Raw genomic sequence first — 14,006 nt, forward strand, 5'->3', positions numbered from 1 at the left:
CAAAGCGGCTCTAAAAATAAGGAAATGGATATGCTTGCAAAACAGGGGTGCCAGGCCCAGAGGAAGAGCAGGCTCAAGTTGGTGGCTAAGGGAGGTCACTGGGGACTCAGGTCCTTTCTCTCTTCTGTCCACAGCAGTGTCATCCTGAGGCAGGTGTCCCCATGGCCATAGGATGGCTGATGGCAGCAGCTGCACAGTCTGCTCCCTTGTTTGTGGCCTATGGAGCCCTTTGGTGTGTTTCTTTTAAGATCAGGAAAACTTTCCCCAGAAGCCTGCCCAGCAGCCTCCTCTCCATGTCTTTGTCCTATCCCCGAACCAGCCACTGCCAACGGGGATGGAGTTAGCATCATGGGCCTAGACCAGCCATGTGAGGGCGAATGCAGTCAGCCACAGTGCCCTGCCACACTCGCCAGATTCACAACTCTGACCCTTTTTTAGTGGTCATGATAAGGGTGCCCCAAAGATGTCTACGTTCTAATCTCTAGAACCTGTGAATGTTACTGTACGTGGCCAAAGGGGTCTCTGCTGATGTGTGCTGATGTGGTTAAGGGTCTTGAGGCGGGGACTGGATGGTCCAGGTAGGTCCCGTGTAATCAGAAGGATTCTCATAAGAAGGAGGCAGGAAAATTGGAGGCGGAGAGAGATGTAAGGACAGAAGCAGAGGTCAGAGAAGGGAGAAGATGCTGCACTGCTGGCTTTGAAGATGGACAAAGGGGCCACGAGCCAAGGACTACGGGCAGCTTCTAGAAGTGGGAAAAGGCAAGGAAATAGATTCTCCCCTGAAGCCTCCAGAAGGTGGTACCTGATACCCCGATATTAGACCAGTGAAACTGATTTTGGACTTCTGACTTCCAGAACTGTAAAATGAACTTTTGGGTTTTTTTTTTTTTTTTTTTTTTTTTTTTTGAGACAGAGTCTCGCCCTGTCGTCCAGGCTGGAGTGCAGTGGCCGTGATCTCGGCTCACTGCAAGCTCCACCTCCCGGGTTCACACCGTTCTCCTGCCTCAGCCTCCCAAGTAGCTGGGACTACAGGCGCCCACCACCACGCCCGGCTAATTTTTTTGTATTTTTAGTAGAGATGGGATTTCACCGGGTTAGCCAGGATGGTCTCAATCTCCTGACCTCATGATCCGCCCGCCTCGGTCTCCCAAAGTGCTGGGATTACAGGCGTGAGCCCCCGCGCCCGGCCAAACTTCTGTTGTTTTAAGCCACTAAGCTTGTGGTCATTTATTACAGCAGCAAAGGGAAATGAATACAGCATTGTATCTCTAGGCTGACGAGGAATCAATATAGAACTTTGCTAAGATTAAGCATCTTGTTTGTATTTTATATCTTTTACACAAGTATTTGAGGATTAAACACAAGACAAACCCAGTCCCTGGTCCTGCCTCCAGATAGGGCCAGCCTGGTGATTTGCTCTCAAAATGGTAAATGTCGGTTCCTTTATTCAACACCAGTGCTAGGTGCCGAGACACAGAAGTAAGGTGTTGTCTTCACTCAAGCTGCTGCGTGTGCCTCGGCCAGCCATTTGATTCCATAAATACGCCCACTCGCAAATGGGAGCTCTTCCAGAGGTCTTCTCTGCCTTTGTAGCTCAGGCCAGTTTCCTCTGAAGCTTATTCAAACCTGCTGATTTTTGTTTAAGTTCTTGCAAGGGTTAGGAAGAGCATAAGACGTTAAGCACTTCCACAGATGGACCTATTTTTAGGGTGCCCCATGTTGCCAAGATCAGTAGTGATTCTGACAGCTCAGTCCTGGGGTCCACAGGATGTCATCTGCCTCCTGTCCTCGTGCCAGTTGGACAGAGACACTGCTGTTTGGAAGTTTTCTTTGTGGTTCTTTATTTCCTCTCTTCTCTCGGGCTTCCTGTTCTACAGAGGCACAGTGGTGGAGCCACATACATTGTGTCTAGAAATTGTTGTTATTGTTCAGCTCTTTCCTTTCCTTTCCTTTCCTTTCCTTTCCTTTCCTTTCCTTTCCTTTCCTTTCCTTTCCATTCCATTCCATTCCATTCCATTCCATTCCTTTTTTGTTGTTGTTGAGACAGAGTCTCACTCTGTTGCCCAGGCTGGAGTGCAGTGGCACGATCTCAGCTCACTGCAACCTCCACCTCCCAGGTTCAAGCGATTCTCAACTACTCCTCCCGGGTAGCTGGGATTACAAGCATGTGCTACCGTGCCTGGCTGATTTTTGTATTTTTAGTGGAGACAAAGTTTCACCATGTTGGCCAGGCTGGTCTCGAACTCCTGACCTCAGGTGATCCACCTGCCTCAGCCTTCCAAAGTGCTGGGGTTACAGGAATGAGCCACCGCACCTGGTCAGTTCATCTGTTTCTGAGAAGCCTTGGGCTTTCCTGGGGATAAGTGACCAGTGGCAATCTATGGGAAATATCTGGGAAGGTGACAGAAGTAATGAAGCGGAGAAACGGAGTGGGGGCACTGACATTTGAGATGATCTTTTCCAACATCATAATTCTATCTTGAGGAAACTGAGGCATGAGTTATGAAGCAGCTCTCCATCCCTGAACTCCCTATAGTAGCTTAGCAAGGATGGAGCACAATCTCTGTGGTACCGATTACACAGCGCCAGGTTCTAGAAGCAAAATGTGAGAGCTGGCTGTAAAGCACTAACACCCAGAATAGCATGTAGACCAATAGGTTTGGCATAGATTGTTCTAGGCTCTCGTCTCTGCTCTGTCCCATCTCCCTTTGTCCATAACAAGTGCCATATACCCGGGGGGATAAATGCATAGATGCTGGAGCTTCAGCCTAGGTTTGAGTTCCACTGACTAGCAACGTAACCTGGGACAAATCACTTGGGCATTTTTTCCTTTGTGTAACATGGGATGGTCACAGTACCGATGCAGCTGGAGGTGCTGCGAGGATTAAATGAGTTGAAGTGTGCAGAGTACTCACGGCAGTGCCTGGCGCATCCTAAGCACTGTACGTCTTCCTGCAACCTTACACATTGTTCTCCAGCGTTGTAAATGACCACGTGCAATTCCATCGCATGGTGGTGCTCTATGGTTGATTTAACCAGATCCCTGTAATGGGATTTTGTTTCCATCTTTTGACGCTGTAAACAACATTTCGATGACTACCCTTGTAGGTAAGGACTTTCTTTCACTCTTAATCATTTCTGCAGGTTAAATTTCTAGAATGAGAATTGCTGGGTGAAAGAAAAATCTTTCAAGGTTTTTCTTGATAGACGCTACATTTTGCTCCAGGAAAGTAGTAGTTGACACTCCTACCATCAGTGAGTGAGTGTGCCAATTTCCTTGTGTAGCCAGGTGATTAACTTTTAATCAAATGAAGGCCCAGAAAGAAATAGGAAATATTTCCGTGGAAGTAAAACGTTCCTCATCTTTGCTTATATGCAGTAAAAAGCTCAGAACTTGGAGAGCGCAGAAAGCAGGGCAGAGTTTGTGAAAACAGCGCCCTCTGCTGGCTCTCCCTGGTGTGAACAGTGGCAGATGGCGATGCTGAGATGGTCGTGGCATCCCCTGCTCTTTGGAGGCAGGTACATTTTTAAGAGACTCTGGTCATAAAAGTCAGACTTGGGCAATACTTGACCCTCGCTTGGGTTCTTTTACAGCAGTGGTTTCAACAGGCGTGATTTGTTTTCCAACACTTGGTACTCTCTGGAGACATTTTGGAGGAACTCAAGTCTGGGGGTAGGGTTAAAGGAAGTCTGCTATTGACTTCTGGTGGGTAGAGGCCAAGGATACTGCTAAACATCTCACACTGCACAGCCCAGCCCAGCAACAAAGCAGCCTTCAGCCCAGGATGTCAATATTGTCCAGGCTGAGAAAACCCTGTTTTTAGAGGAATAGAGGCATTGCCTTAAGAAGGTTTCTCTTTTCTGACTGAAATAAAATGTAGAAATATTAAGATATGGTATATGTGTCACAGTTACTATTATTTGGTTGTAGAAACCTGATGGTTTTGCAAAATGCGATGGAAAACAGGTGGAGCTGAACTAGTAAATGGGGATTTCTAGAAGGGAGGACACAGGAAAAGCCAACCCGTAGTAGTGTCACGAGTACTAATAAGAGAGGGAAAGTTCTTCTACCAATTCAGCATGGTTAAACCTGCTACAAATCCTGGTGGCTTTCCCTTGAAGGTCTTGTCTGTTAAAAATAGTGCTTTATTTGACACTTTTCCCCAAATTCACAAGCACCCGTGTTTTCATAACGTTTATAATTGCGCCCTCCAGTGTTCAGTGCAGAATTACCATGTGTGGTTATAATTTGCTCTCCCACGCCCTAGTAAATGCTGATTCAAGCATTGCTTTTAAGAGGGAGAAGGAAGAGAAGAACTTTAAAAATAGTCTTAGAGAAGGTGTGCCTGAAGGGGAAAAGTATGACGAGAATTTCGGGAAAATCAAACTGGGCTGCAACTTCCTTCAGTATTTGCTGAGCTGTTCCTGGTGTTGCCCAAGCCCATTTAAAAAATGTCCTATTACTGGCTGGGCATGGTGGCTCACGCCTTAATCCCAGCACTTTGGGAGACTGAGGCGGGTGGATCACCTGAGGTCAGGAGTTCGAGACCAGCCTGGCCAACATGGTGAAACTCCATCTCTACTGAAAAAAAAAAAAAGTAAAAAAAAATCAGCTGGGTGTGATGGCACGCGCTTGCAATCCCAGCTACTTAGGAGGCTGAGGCAGGAGAATCGTTTGAACCCAGGAGGTGGAGGTTGCAGTGAGCCGTGATTGCACCACTGCACTCCAGCCTGGCAACACAGCAAGACTCCATCTCAAAAAAAAAAAAAAAAAAAAAAGCCCTACTACCTCATTTTGCTTTAGCCTTGCTATTCTCTGAATTACTTGTATTCTAGAACATTTGTCTTGAAATAATTAGCTAGCATGGCTGCCTTGGCTGTTCTAAATAATGTTAAGAGGCTTATTTTGTCAGAATTGTTGAGAAAAACTACAGCTCTTCCCTAAACAGCAGATACTATCTTGATTATCTTTCATGAGAAGTATTTTTCAAGCTATAGGTCATGGTCGATTTATAGGTTGTAAAGTCAATTTCTAGATTACAATCAACATTACCAAAAAAAACCCAGATGGAATAGAAACTATCACACAGTGTGGTATATGGTAAGAGCAGCCTTTAGTGATACAGAAATCTGTCACCATACGTACAGACATGTTTACGTGTGCCTGTGTGTAAGCACACATGTGCATGATGAGAGCCTTCTAAAGGTGGTGGCTTAGATTTTACAACGTGGTGAAATCTGACTTGTTTATAAAGTTCTCTTTTTAAAGCCCTCCATGATCCCTGCTAGTCTTCTATCCCTCACCTTTGCCTCTGTTGTTTTTTCAGGTGGGACCAGGGAGATTGGATCTGCTCTCACCAGGATGTGCATGAGGCACAGAAGCATAGAAGCCAAGCTGAGGCAGTTTTCGAGGTGAGGAGCATGTTTCAGCCCCGATCGCCAATGCCCTTGCAGGTTTCAGGTTAAGGAAGCAGTCATGCATGACACATAGCATTTAAATCCCCACAACCTGTCTGGCTTGACTCATTCATTGGCTGAGTATTTGTTAGGCATCTGCTGCATGCCAGGCACTGGTTGAGGCCCTGGGGATGCAGCAGACCACCAGCCAGCCAGGCCCCTGCCTTCACAGAGCCTGTGCTCCTGCATGGGTCTCTCCTTACCCTTTGTCTCTGCGAGGAGCCGGTGCAGCCTGCTGAGGCCTTTTGGGACCCCACTGCCCTGTGGGAGCCTCGTAAGAAGAGGGGCTGCGAAATTGGAGAGTGAGATGTGCCTTGGTATCCTGTGTGCATCCTCCAGACTCACTGAGGAATGTGGCAGCTCACAGACCCCTCCACACCGCCAGCTTCCCGTCTGGCTTCCAGGCATCCAGAATAGGGAAGAAATGGTAGTAGCTGGCAACGGAATTGAGTTACAAATGTTGAAGTGAAAGTGGACATTGTTTTCCAAGCAGATCAGCATCATTCAGCAGTTTCACATGATTCTGTTTGGGAGAAAATGAAGGGGCACACCTGCAGAGACCTTCACCCCTCAGTGACCCCGAGGCTGGCGGTGCAGCTCGAGAATTTTCTGGGTCTCTTCACTCTTCTCTTTCTCCAGGCTGTGCACACTTAGTGTATGTTTATGACCTGTCATGCCGCATGCACATCAGAGTCTTGTGGGTCTTTTTTAAAAATAGTGACGCTGGGCCCTCAAAGTCTCCACTGGGGGTGAGATAAGGCCCAGGTGTCTTTGCATTTTGGAGGTCCCTGTTGTGCAGCTAGCTCTCAGTGGTTCTGCAAGTGGACTTGTTAATACAAACACTGGAATATCACAGGGAAAATGGGAAGAAGGTCACTTCTGCCAGTCACATTGACAGCTTCTTAATAGTCATTGAAAAACATTTTTCGGGCCGGGAGCAGTGGCTCATGCCTGTAATCCCAGCACTTTGGGAGGCCGAGGCTGGCGGATCACGAGGTCAGGAGATCAAGACCATCCTGGCCAACATGGTGAAACCCTGTCTCTACTAAAATACAAAAAATTAGTCGGGCGGGGTGGTGAACTCCTGTAGTCCCAGCTACCTGGGAGGCTGAGGCAGGGGAATCGCTTGAACCTGGGAGGTGGAGGTTGCAGTGAGCCAAGATTGCACCACTGCACTCCTCGTGACAGAGCGAGACTCCGTCTTTAAAAAAAAAAAAAAAACAAAACCCAAGAGAAGCGTTCTTGGAACATGACGGTTCTGGAGCCCAGGGGTTTAGATGAGAACGTCAGTTTCAGGTAATTGTAATTTAGGTATGTTTTGGCAACCACACTTCAATCCTGACAACAGAATGTATCTATTTAATTTCTCCCTTTTTCCCCCCTGCTTGCTCAAAGCGCTTTAATTGATTGTCTGATAAACCCACTTCAAGAACAGATGGAAGAATGGAAGAAAGTGGCCAACCAGCTGGATAAAGACCATGCAAAAGGTATAGGGGCGAGACGTCTAGTGCATCATTGCACGCTGGGGGGCGCTGTGGGAAGTTGCCAGCTGCCGCCTGGCCCCTCTGCTAGGTTTATTGGTGTCACCAAAACAGCTAAGGGCCCATTCTGTCCTTGCTTCTCCTGTAGGTGTAAGGGGATGAGGAGAACAAAGTGATCCCATTGTGAGGCTGAGTCCTGTTTCTTTGGTGTGAACCAACATTCAGCAGCTGATAGTCTGATCCCTCAGTGGCATGAATTGTATTCAGCTGAATTAAGAATAAATCACAGCGTGGGTGCGGTGGCTCAGCCCTGTTATCCCAGCACTTTGGGAGGCCGAGGCAGGCGGATCACTTGAGGTCAGAAGTTTGAGACCCCATCTCTACTAAAAATACAAAAAGTAGCCAAGCATGGTGGTGGGTGCCTGTAATCCCAGCTACTCGGGAGGCTGAGACACAAAAATTGCTTGAACCCAGGAGGCGGAGGTTGCAATGAGCCAAGATTGCACCATTGTACTCCAGCCTGGACGACGGAACGAGACTCCATCTCAAAAAAAAAAGAAGAAATCATAGGCCAGGTGCGGTGGTTCACACCTGTAATTCCAGCACTTCGGAAAGCTGAGGCGGGCAGATCACTTGAGGCCAGGAGTCTGAGACCAGCCTGGCCAACTTGGTGAAAGCCCGTCTCTGCTAAAAATACAAAAATTAGCCAGGTGTGGTGGTGCATGCCTGTAATCCCAGCTACTCAGGAGGCTGAGACACGAGAATTACTAGAACCCAGGATGCAGAGGTTGCAGTGAGCAGAGATTGCACCACTGCACTCCATCCTGGGTGCCAGAGCAAGACACTGCCTCCCCCTAACCCTCCAAAGAAGTATAAATCATAATGGCAGGTTTAAATGCCGAACATTCATACTTAAGGCATTTCAGCACATTCTGAAAGCCAGACTTTTAATATAAGCTTACCCTAGGTCTCCTGCCCATTCTCTTTGTGCGTTGTCCCAGCTGGGTGAGACAAGCCTTTGTAAACTGCCTGAATGAGTTGTCAGGGACCTTGATGGTGTGAGAGGAACTAAGTGTAATCTGCAGAGCAAACAGCACTGATGCTTTTGAGTGAGGGTGTTTGTGTTCCTTTCACACAGGCCAACCAGACTGTTTCGTAAGAGCTTCTCATTCCCTCTCCATTCAGGTCATTCTGATGCTTTTTACATGCTAGGGGCAGTGGGGGCTACAGAAGGGTGAGTGGGGTATCTACTGAAACAGAAATAAATTAACCCTGTTACAAAGCAAAGTAAAAGACTGCGATGAAGACCCAACCGGGTGCTCTGGGAATGTGAATGGCGGCTCCTAAAACAGGCCTCGTTGGGACTATGGGGATGGTTTATTCTGCCTGCTTCAAGCTATATAATGAAAATTATTCTATGTCCCCAGCAACTCTCAGTAGCTACCAGAAAGTTGCACGTTCGTTCCAATTATTCATCCCTCCCCTCATCATGCACCTGTGCTCCTGAGTACTTACCGTATTCCATGCCTGTGCTTGCTCCAGAGCCACAGAAATAAATAAGTTGGTCTTGGTTTTTGGTACATGTCCTTTAAATTTGTCTATCACAGACAATAGACTCTTGAAGTCACGTCTTCATTGTTATTGGAAATCTGACTTACGTAGAACTTCAACAAACTATCTTGATAAAAGAACTAGGAAGGGTGATGGCTTCTTTGTGTTGAGATTCAGAAGTATGGATACAATAGCCAAATACTTAGCAGTTATATTTAAAAAGTTAATATAGGCCAGGCATGGTGGCTCATGCCTGTAATCCCAGCACTTTGGGAGGCAAAGGTGGGTGCATCACTTGAGGTCGGGAGTTCGAGACCAGCCTGGCCAACATGGCGAAAACCTGTCTCCACTACTAAAAATACAAAAAAAAAAAAAAAAAAAACAAAAAAAAACCACAATTACCTGGGCGTGGTGGCATGCGCCTGTAATCCCAGCTACTCGGGAGGATGAAACACAAGAATCACTTGAACTCAGGAGGCAGAGGCTGCAGTGAGCTGAGATCGCACCTCTACACTCCAGTGTGGGCAACATAGCAAGACTCCATCTCAAGGAAAAAAAAAAGTGAATAAAAGTTAATCTTTTATCCCCCCTGCCCTAACTTGAAGTTAGGGAGAGAGGCAAATTCAGAGGATTAACTGGATCCCATTGTGTGTTAATCAGATCATGAGTTTTCTTCTCTTAGGTTCACGGGATTTATCCATCTGTACTTTTCATTGGGTAAAAGAAAATAGAACTATTTGAAATTTTTTTCAGATGGGGAAAGAGTTGATAGTTTATGTTTGGCCCAGTTCACCTTGTGTTGGCTGACTTGGCTCATTCATTGGCTGAGTATTTGTCCGGCATCTGCTGTATGCCATGGACTGGTTGAGGCCCTGGGAAAGCAGTAGACAACCAGCCAGCCAGGCCCCTGCCCTCAGGGAGCCTGCACTCCTGCGCGGGTCTCTTCTCACCCTCTGTCTGTGTGAGGAGCCGGTGCAGCCTTCTGAGGCCTTTTGGGCCCCCACCACCCTGCAGGAGCCTCACTCTTCTCTGTTAAATGTTCCCCTTTGCTGGTACAGCAAAGCTGAGACTTCAAATTGGATGTGTAAGGCCTTTTATAAGAGTGGTTGTGCTGAGCCCATAGGGAGAAGGCAGCAGGTCTTACAGAGAGCTCTACTCATCCAATAAAACACAGGTCCCTTGGTTTTCATGGAATATTTCCCCCTCCCTCCCATTCCCACTGCATACAGAGAAGCACGTCTCAATTTGCTTCTTTGGGGTCACATACCGAGATGAAGAGCCTAGGCCTGAATGTGAATTGAGACCCATTGTCTGGCCCTGCATACCTGCTAAATGGCCTCTCCATACAAAGGCCAAGAGACCATGGACTACAAAGCCCCGACCCCCAGCCTCCGTGACACGGCACTTCCTTCATCTTTTTGATTCAGCCTCTAACTCAGGGAGTGTGACCCGAGTAGCAGCCACACACAACCCACTCTGCTAGCCCAGGATGCTCAGACATGACCCAGACACTGCTTCTTCCTTTGGGGAGCTTGTAGGGGGAGGGAGGAGAGACTGCAGGGCAAAGCATAGGATGTTGGGGAAGAGAGATACAGGGAGCCCCAGAGGTTGGAGAGGTTTGGTTGAGGAGTTAGAAAACGAGGCGCCCTTTGGAGGGATCCCAGTGGATGGACATGGTTTCATCATGCTGACGTTAGAGCGGTGAAGGTGCCCTAGCCAGAGAGAAAACCATGCGGAGGCCAGGCGCAGTGGCTCATGCCTGTAATCCCAGCAGTTTGGGAGGCAGAGGCTGGTGGATCACGAGGTCAGGAGATCAAGACCATCCTGGTTAACACGGTGAAACCCCGTCTCTACTAAAAATACACACAAAAAAATTAGGCGGGCGTGGTGGCAGGTGACTGTAGTCCCAGCTGCTCAGTAGGCTGAGGCAGGAGAATGGCATGAACCCAGGAGGCAGAGCTTACAGTGAGCCGAGATCGTGCCACTGCACTCCAGCCTGGGCAACAGAGCAAGACTCCGTCTCAAAAGAAAAAAAAAAAAAAAGAAAACCATGCAGATAGGCAGGGAAAATGGGGGAGTGGCCAGAAAAGAGTGGAGAGCTACCATGCTGCACAGTGATTCCAGGTGTGTATAAATAGGCTTAGGGCCAGTAGAAGGGAAACCTCAGAGCTGGCTGCAAGGGAGCTGGCCAAGTTGAAATGTACAGCAGTTGGCAATGAATTGACTGTGAGAGCAGCAAAGGGGAGAAGTGTCACGGGTGACCGTCATCCCAGGTGTCTATGTCTGGATGATGAGGATGCCAGCAACAGAAATGGGGCAGTCTGCAAATGGGCCAGTGGTGGAGGAGGAAGTGGTTGGCGGGGGATGTGGTGCATGTGGACTGCCCCTCTGAGGGGTTTGTGGTGTCTAGCCACAGGATCCGTGCTCAAAGGAAGGCAGCTGGTTCTTGCCCAGTCTCCCCACTCTGTGATCTACCTTCTCCTGCTGTGCGAGACACTGTTTTTCTGGATTTTAACATCTGGCCAGCATCTTTTCCACATAGGATTTTGCTTTTGTTTTTGTTTTTTGTTTGTTTGTTTGTTTGTTTGTTTGCAAAACACAGTGGATTTGGGCCTTGGGAAAGTAGATAATATTGAAAAATCTTTCCAGATACTTGAGCTGAGAAATTGTGAATTTTTTTCATTTTTGTTAAAGTATTCCCGGCCAGGCACAGTGGCTCATGCCTGTAATCCCAGCACTTTGGGAGGCCGAGATGGGTGGATCATTTGAGGTCAGGAGTTCAAGACCAGCCTGGTCAACATGGTGAAGCCCCATCTCTACTAAAAATACAAAAATTAGTTGGGCGTGGTGATAGGCACCTATAATCCCAGCTACTCAGGAGGCTGAGGCAGGAGAATCACTTGAACTTGGGAGGTAGAGGTGGCAGTGAGCTGAGATCACACCACTGCCCTCCAGCGTGGGCCACAGAACAAGACTCCATCTAAAAAAAATATATATATATATATATATTCCCAAATGGAGCCTCCCTCAAATCTGGTTTGAGTGAATATGACAGGGCAAGACCACTGTGCATTTTGTTTTCGTGTCTCTAGCCCCTTGGGTTGTAAATGTCATGAGATTATCATACTGTATTCTGATAAAGCCGCTGACGGCATGTCACAGTTTATGCTTTCTGTTATAAAGGTAATAGCTGTTTCTAACATATTTTCTGTTAAGCAAAACAGTAAAATTATTCCATATTCTGCTTTCTCTTAGAATATAAGAAAGCCCGCCAAGAGATAAAAAAGAAGTCCTCGGATACACTGAAACTGCAGAAGAAAGCAAAAAAAGGTAACTCCTAAAATTCTGCCACTGATGTTACTTCCCGATGGAGGGCTTGATTTGTCTTTGAAGCGAAAGGTGTTCACTTCAGAGACTTCCTTCGGTATGATGGCCCCTGGAAAACAGATGGGAGCAAATAGGACCTATCTGAGTTCACGTTCTCAAAGTGCAGAATAGGTATTAATTTGAGGCGGTTGCCAAGTGGGACTTGACATGTTCCTTCCCCCACCTTTGTCTTCCCAGTCTGACAGTTTCCATGCCTATTGTGCTTCGTAATGATACCTATAAATTTCTTAGAAGCCTTGGGATAATGCAGAAAGGCCTTTATGCAAATGTTCTCTAGTAATTATTACAGAAATTATGTCATTTTCTCCTGCGGCTTTCACAGCCTATAATCTTCAAAACCCTTTATTAAGTCTTGTGAGAGTGCTAGGAACGGGTGCAGGGGAAGCTGGGAGTCACGGCCACACAGGGGATTTTCCATGGTGTTTATGAGGGAGGAGCTTGATAATCTACCACTGAGCAAAACCAGGCAAGACGCCTTTCCCCCATGTCCTCGTTTATCCTCCTTCGCAAACCAGTGAATCGTCAGATCTTTGACCCACCTTTGTTCCTCCAGAATAGACTGGGAGTTCGAAGAGAAAAATCTAGCGGCATCCACTTCGCAAGCACTTGTAACATTTTACTACCACCTAAAAACGTAGGGACTTTCTCCTGAGCTAGAGAAGGTGACATTCCTTCCAGTCTATTCTTCTTTGACACCAAGTTTCTGAATCTGCTGCTTCACAACTGATAAGATGGGGTTCTTCCGTCAGGCTGCTCTGTGGGTGGTGTTTACCATTAATTTGAGACGACAATGTTTTCGAGTTGGGATCCCCCAGCCTGAATTTTCTCTCCCCTAAACCAACAGTTCTCTGTTGGAAATAGAAGAAGACACATTTGGAGAGATGGGATGGTGGAGGGTGGTGTGGAATGGGGTGATAATAGGACACAGTTTTTAACCTTGAACATTTCTATCAAATGAGCCCCCCACCCCGAATTTTCACAACCACCATGAGCCCATTTCGAGATAAAGGCGGCGGAATTTTCAGCCACAGTCAGATTTTCCATCAGCATTGGCCCCAGCAGTTTCTTTCGTATGTTTGTTTTTGGTCTGGAGCTTCTCAGATTTGTATCCTATCTAACCAGGGCACCTGGGAGCTAGTGTTTGACAAGTAATAGGGTTTGTGACATAGTAACATTTTAGTGACTGTAGAGGTAAACATTTATAAGTAAAATTACTACCATATTCCATGAAGTCCGAGGCCCGGAGGAGAGGAGGCTGGTCACAATTCGGGGCTGAACTCCACGTAACTGACAGGTTGGCAGCTTTGAGAGAGGAGGGATTCCTGGACTGGGAGAGATGGTCCAGGGAAGATGTTTAGGCTTAGAAAAGGTTTGGGAGTTTGGTGAAAAGGATGAAGGAAGAAAAAGTAGCTATTTTCCCTCAACTCTTCCACCGCTCACTTTTCAGAGGCCCTAAGTTCTTGGCTGCAGTGATAGTCCTTTTATTTAAATTCTGCATGGAGGCTGAATCGGTCCTCGTCTGTCACTCAAAGTCACTGGCGTTGCCCAATTAGCAGAATTTATACCTCTGGGTGAAGCCTGATAGGGTGATTGCAGTGCAACATCAAAAGAAGTTTCTGGCAATTAGACTTCCTAGCACTGGCTCAGGCTGCCTGCAGCATAACGAGCTCCCTATCAAGGCTGGATAGAAAGATTTGGGACCCATAGGATGCTGGATTGTGTGTAACATGAAGAGAGGCATCTGGTCCTGAGACTTGGGAATGATTGGCATTTAGTTGTGTGGTTTCTTGGGCCACATTGGCCTGACGGATGAGAGAATGGAGGCTGGAGAATCCAAGGTTTCTGAAGCATCTGTCTTCTCAGCCACAGCCTCACACTGGCAGTCTCTGGCACCATGTCTTTTCCCCATGAGATTGGTCAGATCCATAGCTTGGAATGTTCTGGAGAATGTCCAGTTACTTCAAGGTACAACCAGAAAATAATTTTTATTTCTATCCTTTGTAAAGATTTTTTTCTAAAATCTGTAAGTGCAGTTTTGGACCAGGTGTTTCTATTTGTATATTTCTGAGATGAAAGCAGCCTTTTAAAAGGTACTAGAGTCACATTTGGACTGGACACTTTTATGGAGAG

General features: G+C 47.0%; 2 protein-coding genes across 5 annotated transcripts in view; both read left to right on the forward strand.

Annotated features, from left to right (window-relative positions):
• The window catches only part of MTSS1 (MTSS I-BAR domain containing 1), a 184,128-nt gene that overhangs the window by 138,240 nt on the left and 31,882 nt on the right, over positions 1-14,006 (forward strand). For all 4 annotated transcript variants that reach the window (XM_050801694.1, XM_050801696.1, XM_050801695.1 and 1 more), the window contains exons 4-6: positions 5,328-5,412; positions 6,853-6,944; positions 11,745-11,819. In XM_050801694.1, the coding sequence (XP_050657651.1) occupies positions 5,328-5,412; positions 6,853-6,944; positions 11,745-11,819 (252 nt within the window). The remainder of the gene's footprint in view (positions 1-5,327; positions 5,413-6,852; positions 6,945-11,744; positions 11,820-14,006) is intronic.
• Positions 1-14,006, forward strand: part of TATDN1 (TatD DNase domain containing 1) — a 233,945-nt gene that overhangs the window by 128,666 nt on the left and 91,273 nt on the right. The window lies entirely within an intron of this gene.

Source organism: Macaca thibetana, chromosome 8 (genome assembly GCF_024542745.1).
Source record: "Macaca thibetana thibetana isolate TM-01 chromosome 8, ASM2454274v1, whole genome shotgun sequence".
Classification (NCBI taxonomy): Eukaryota; Metazoa; Chordata; class Mammalia; order Primates; family Cercopithecidae; genus Macaca; species Macaca thibetana.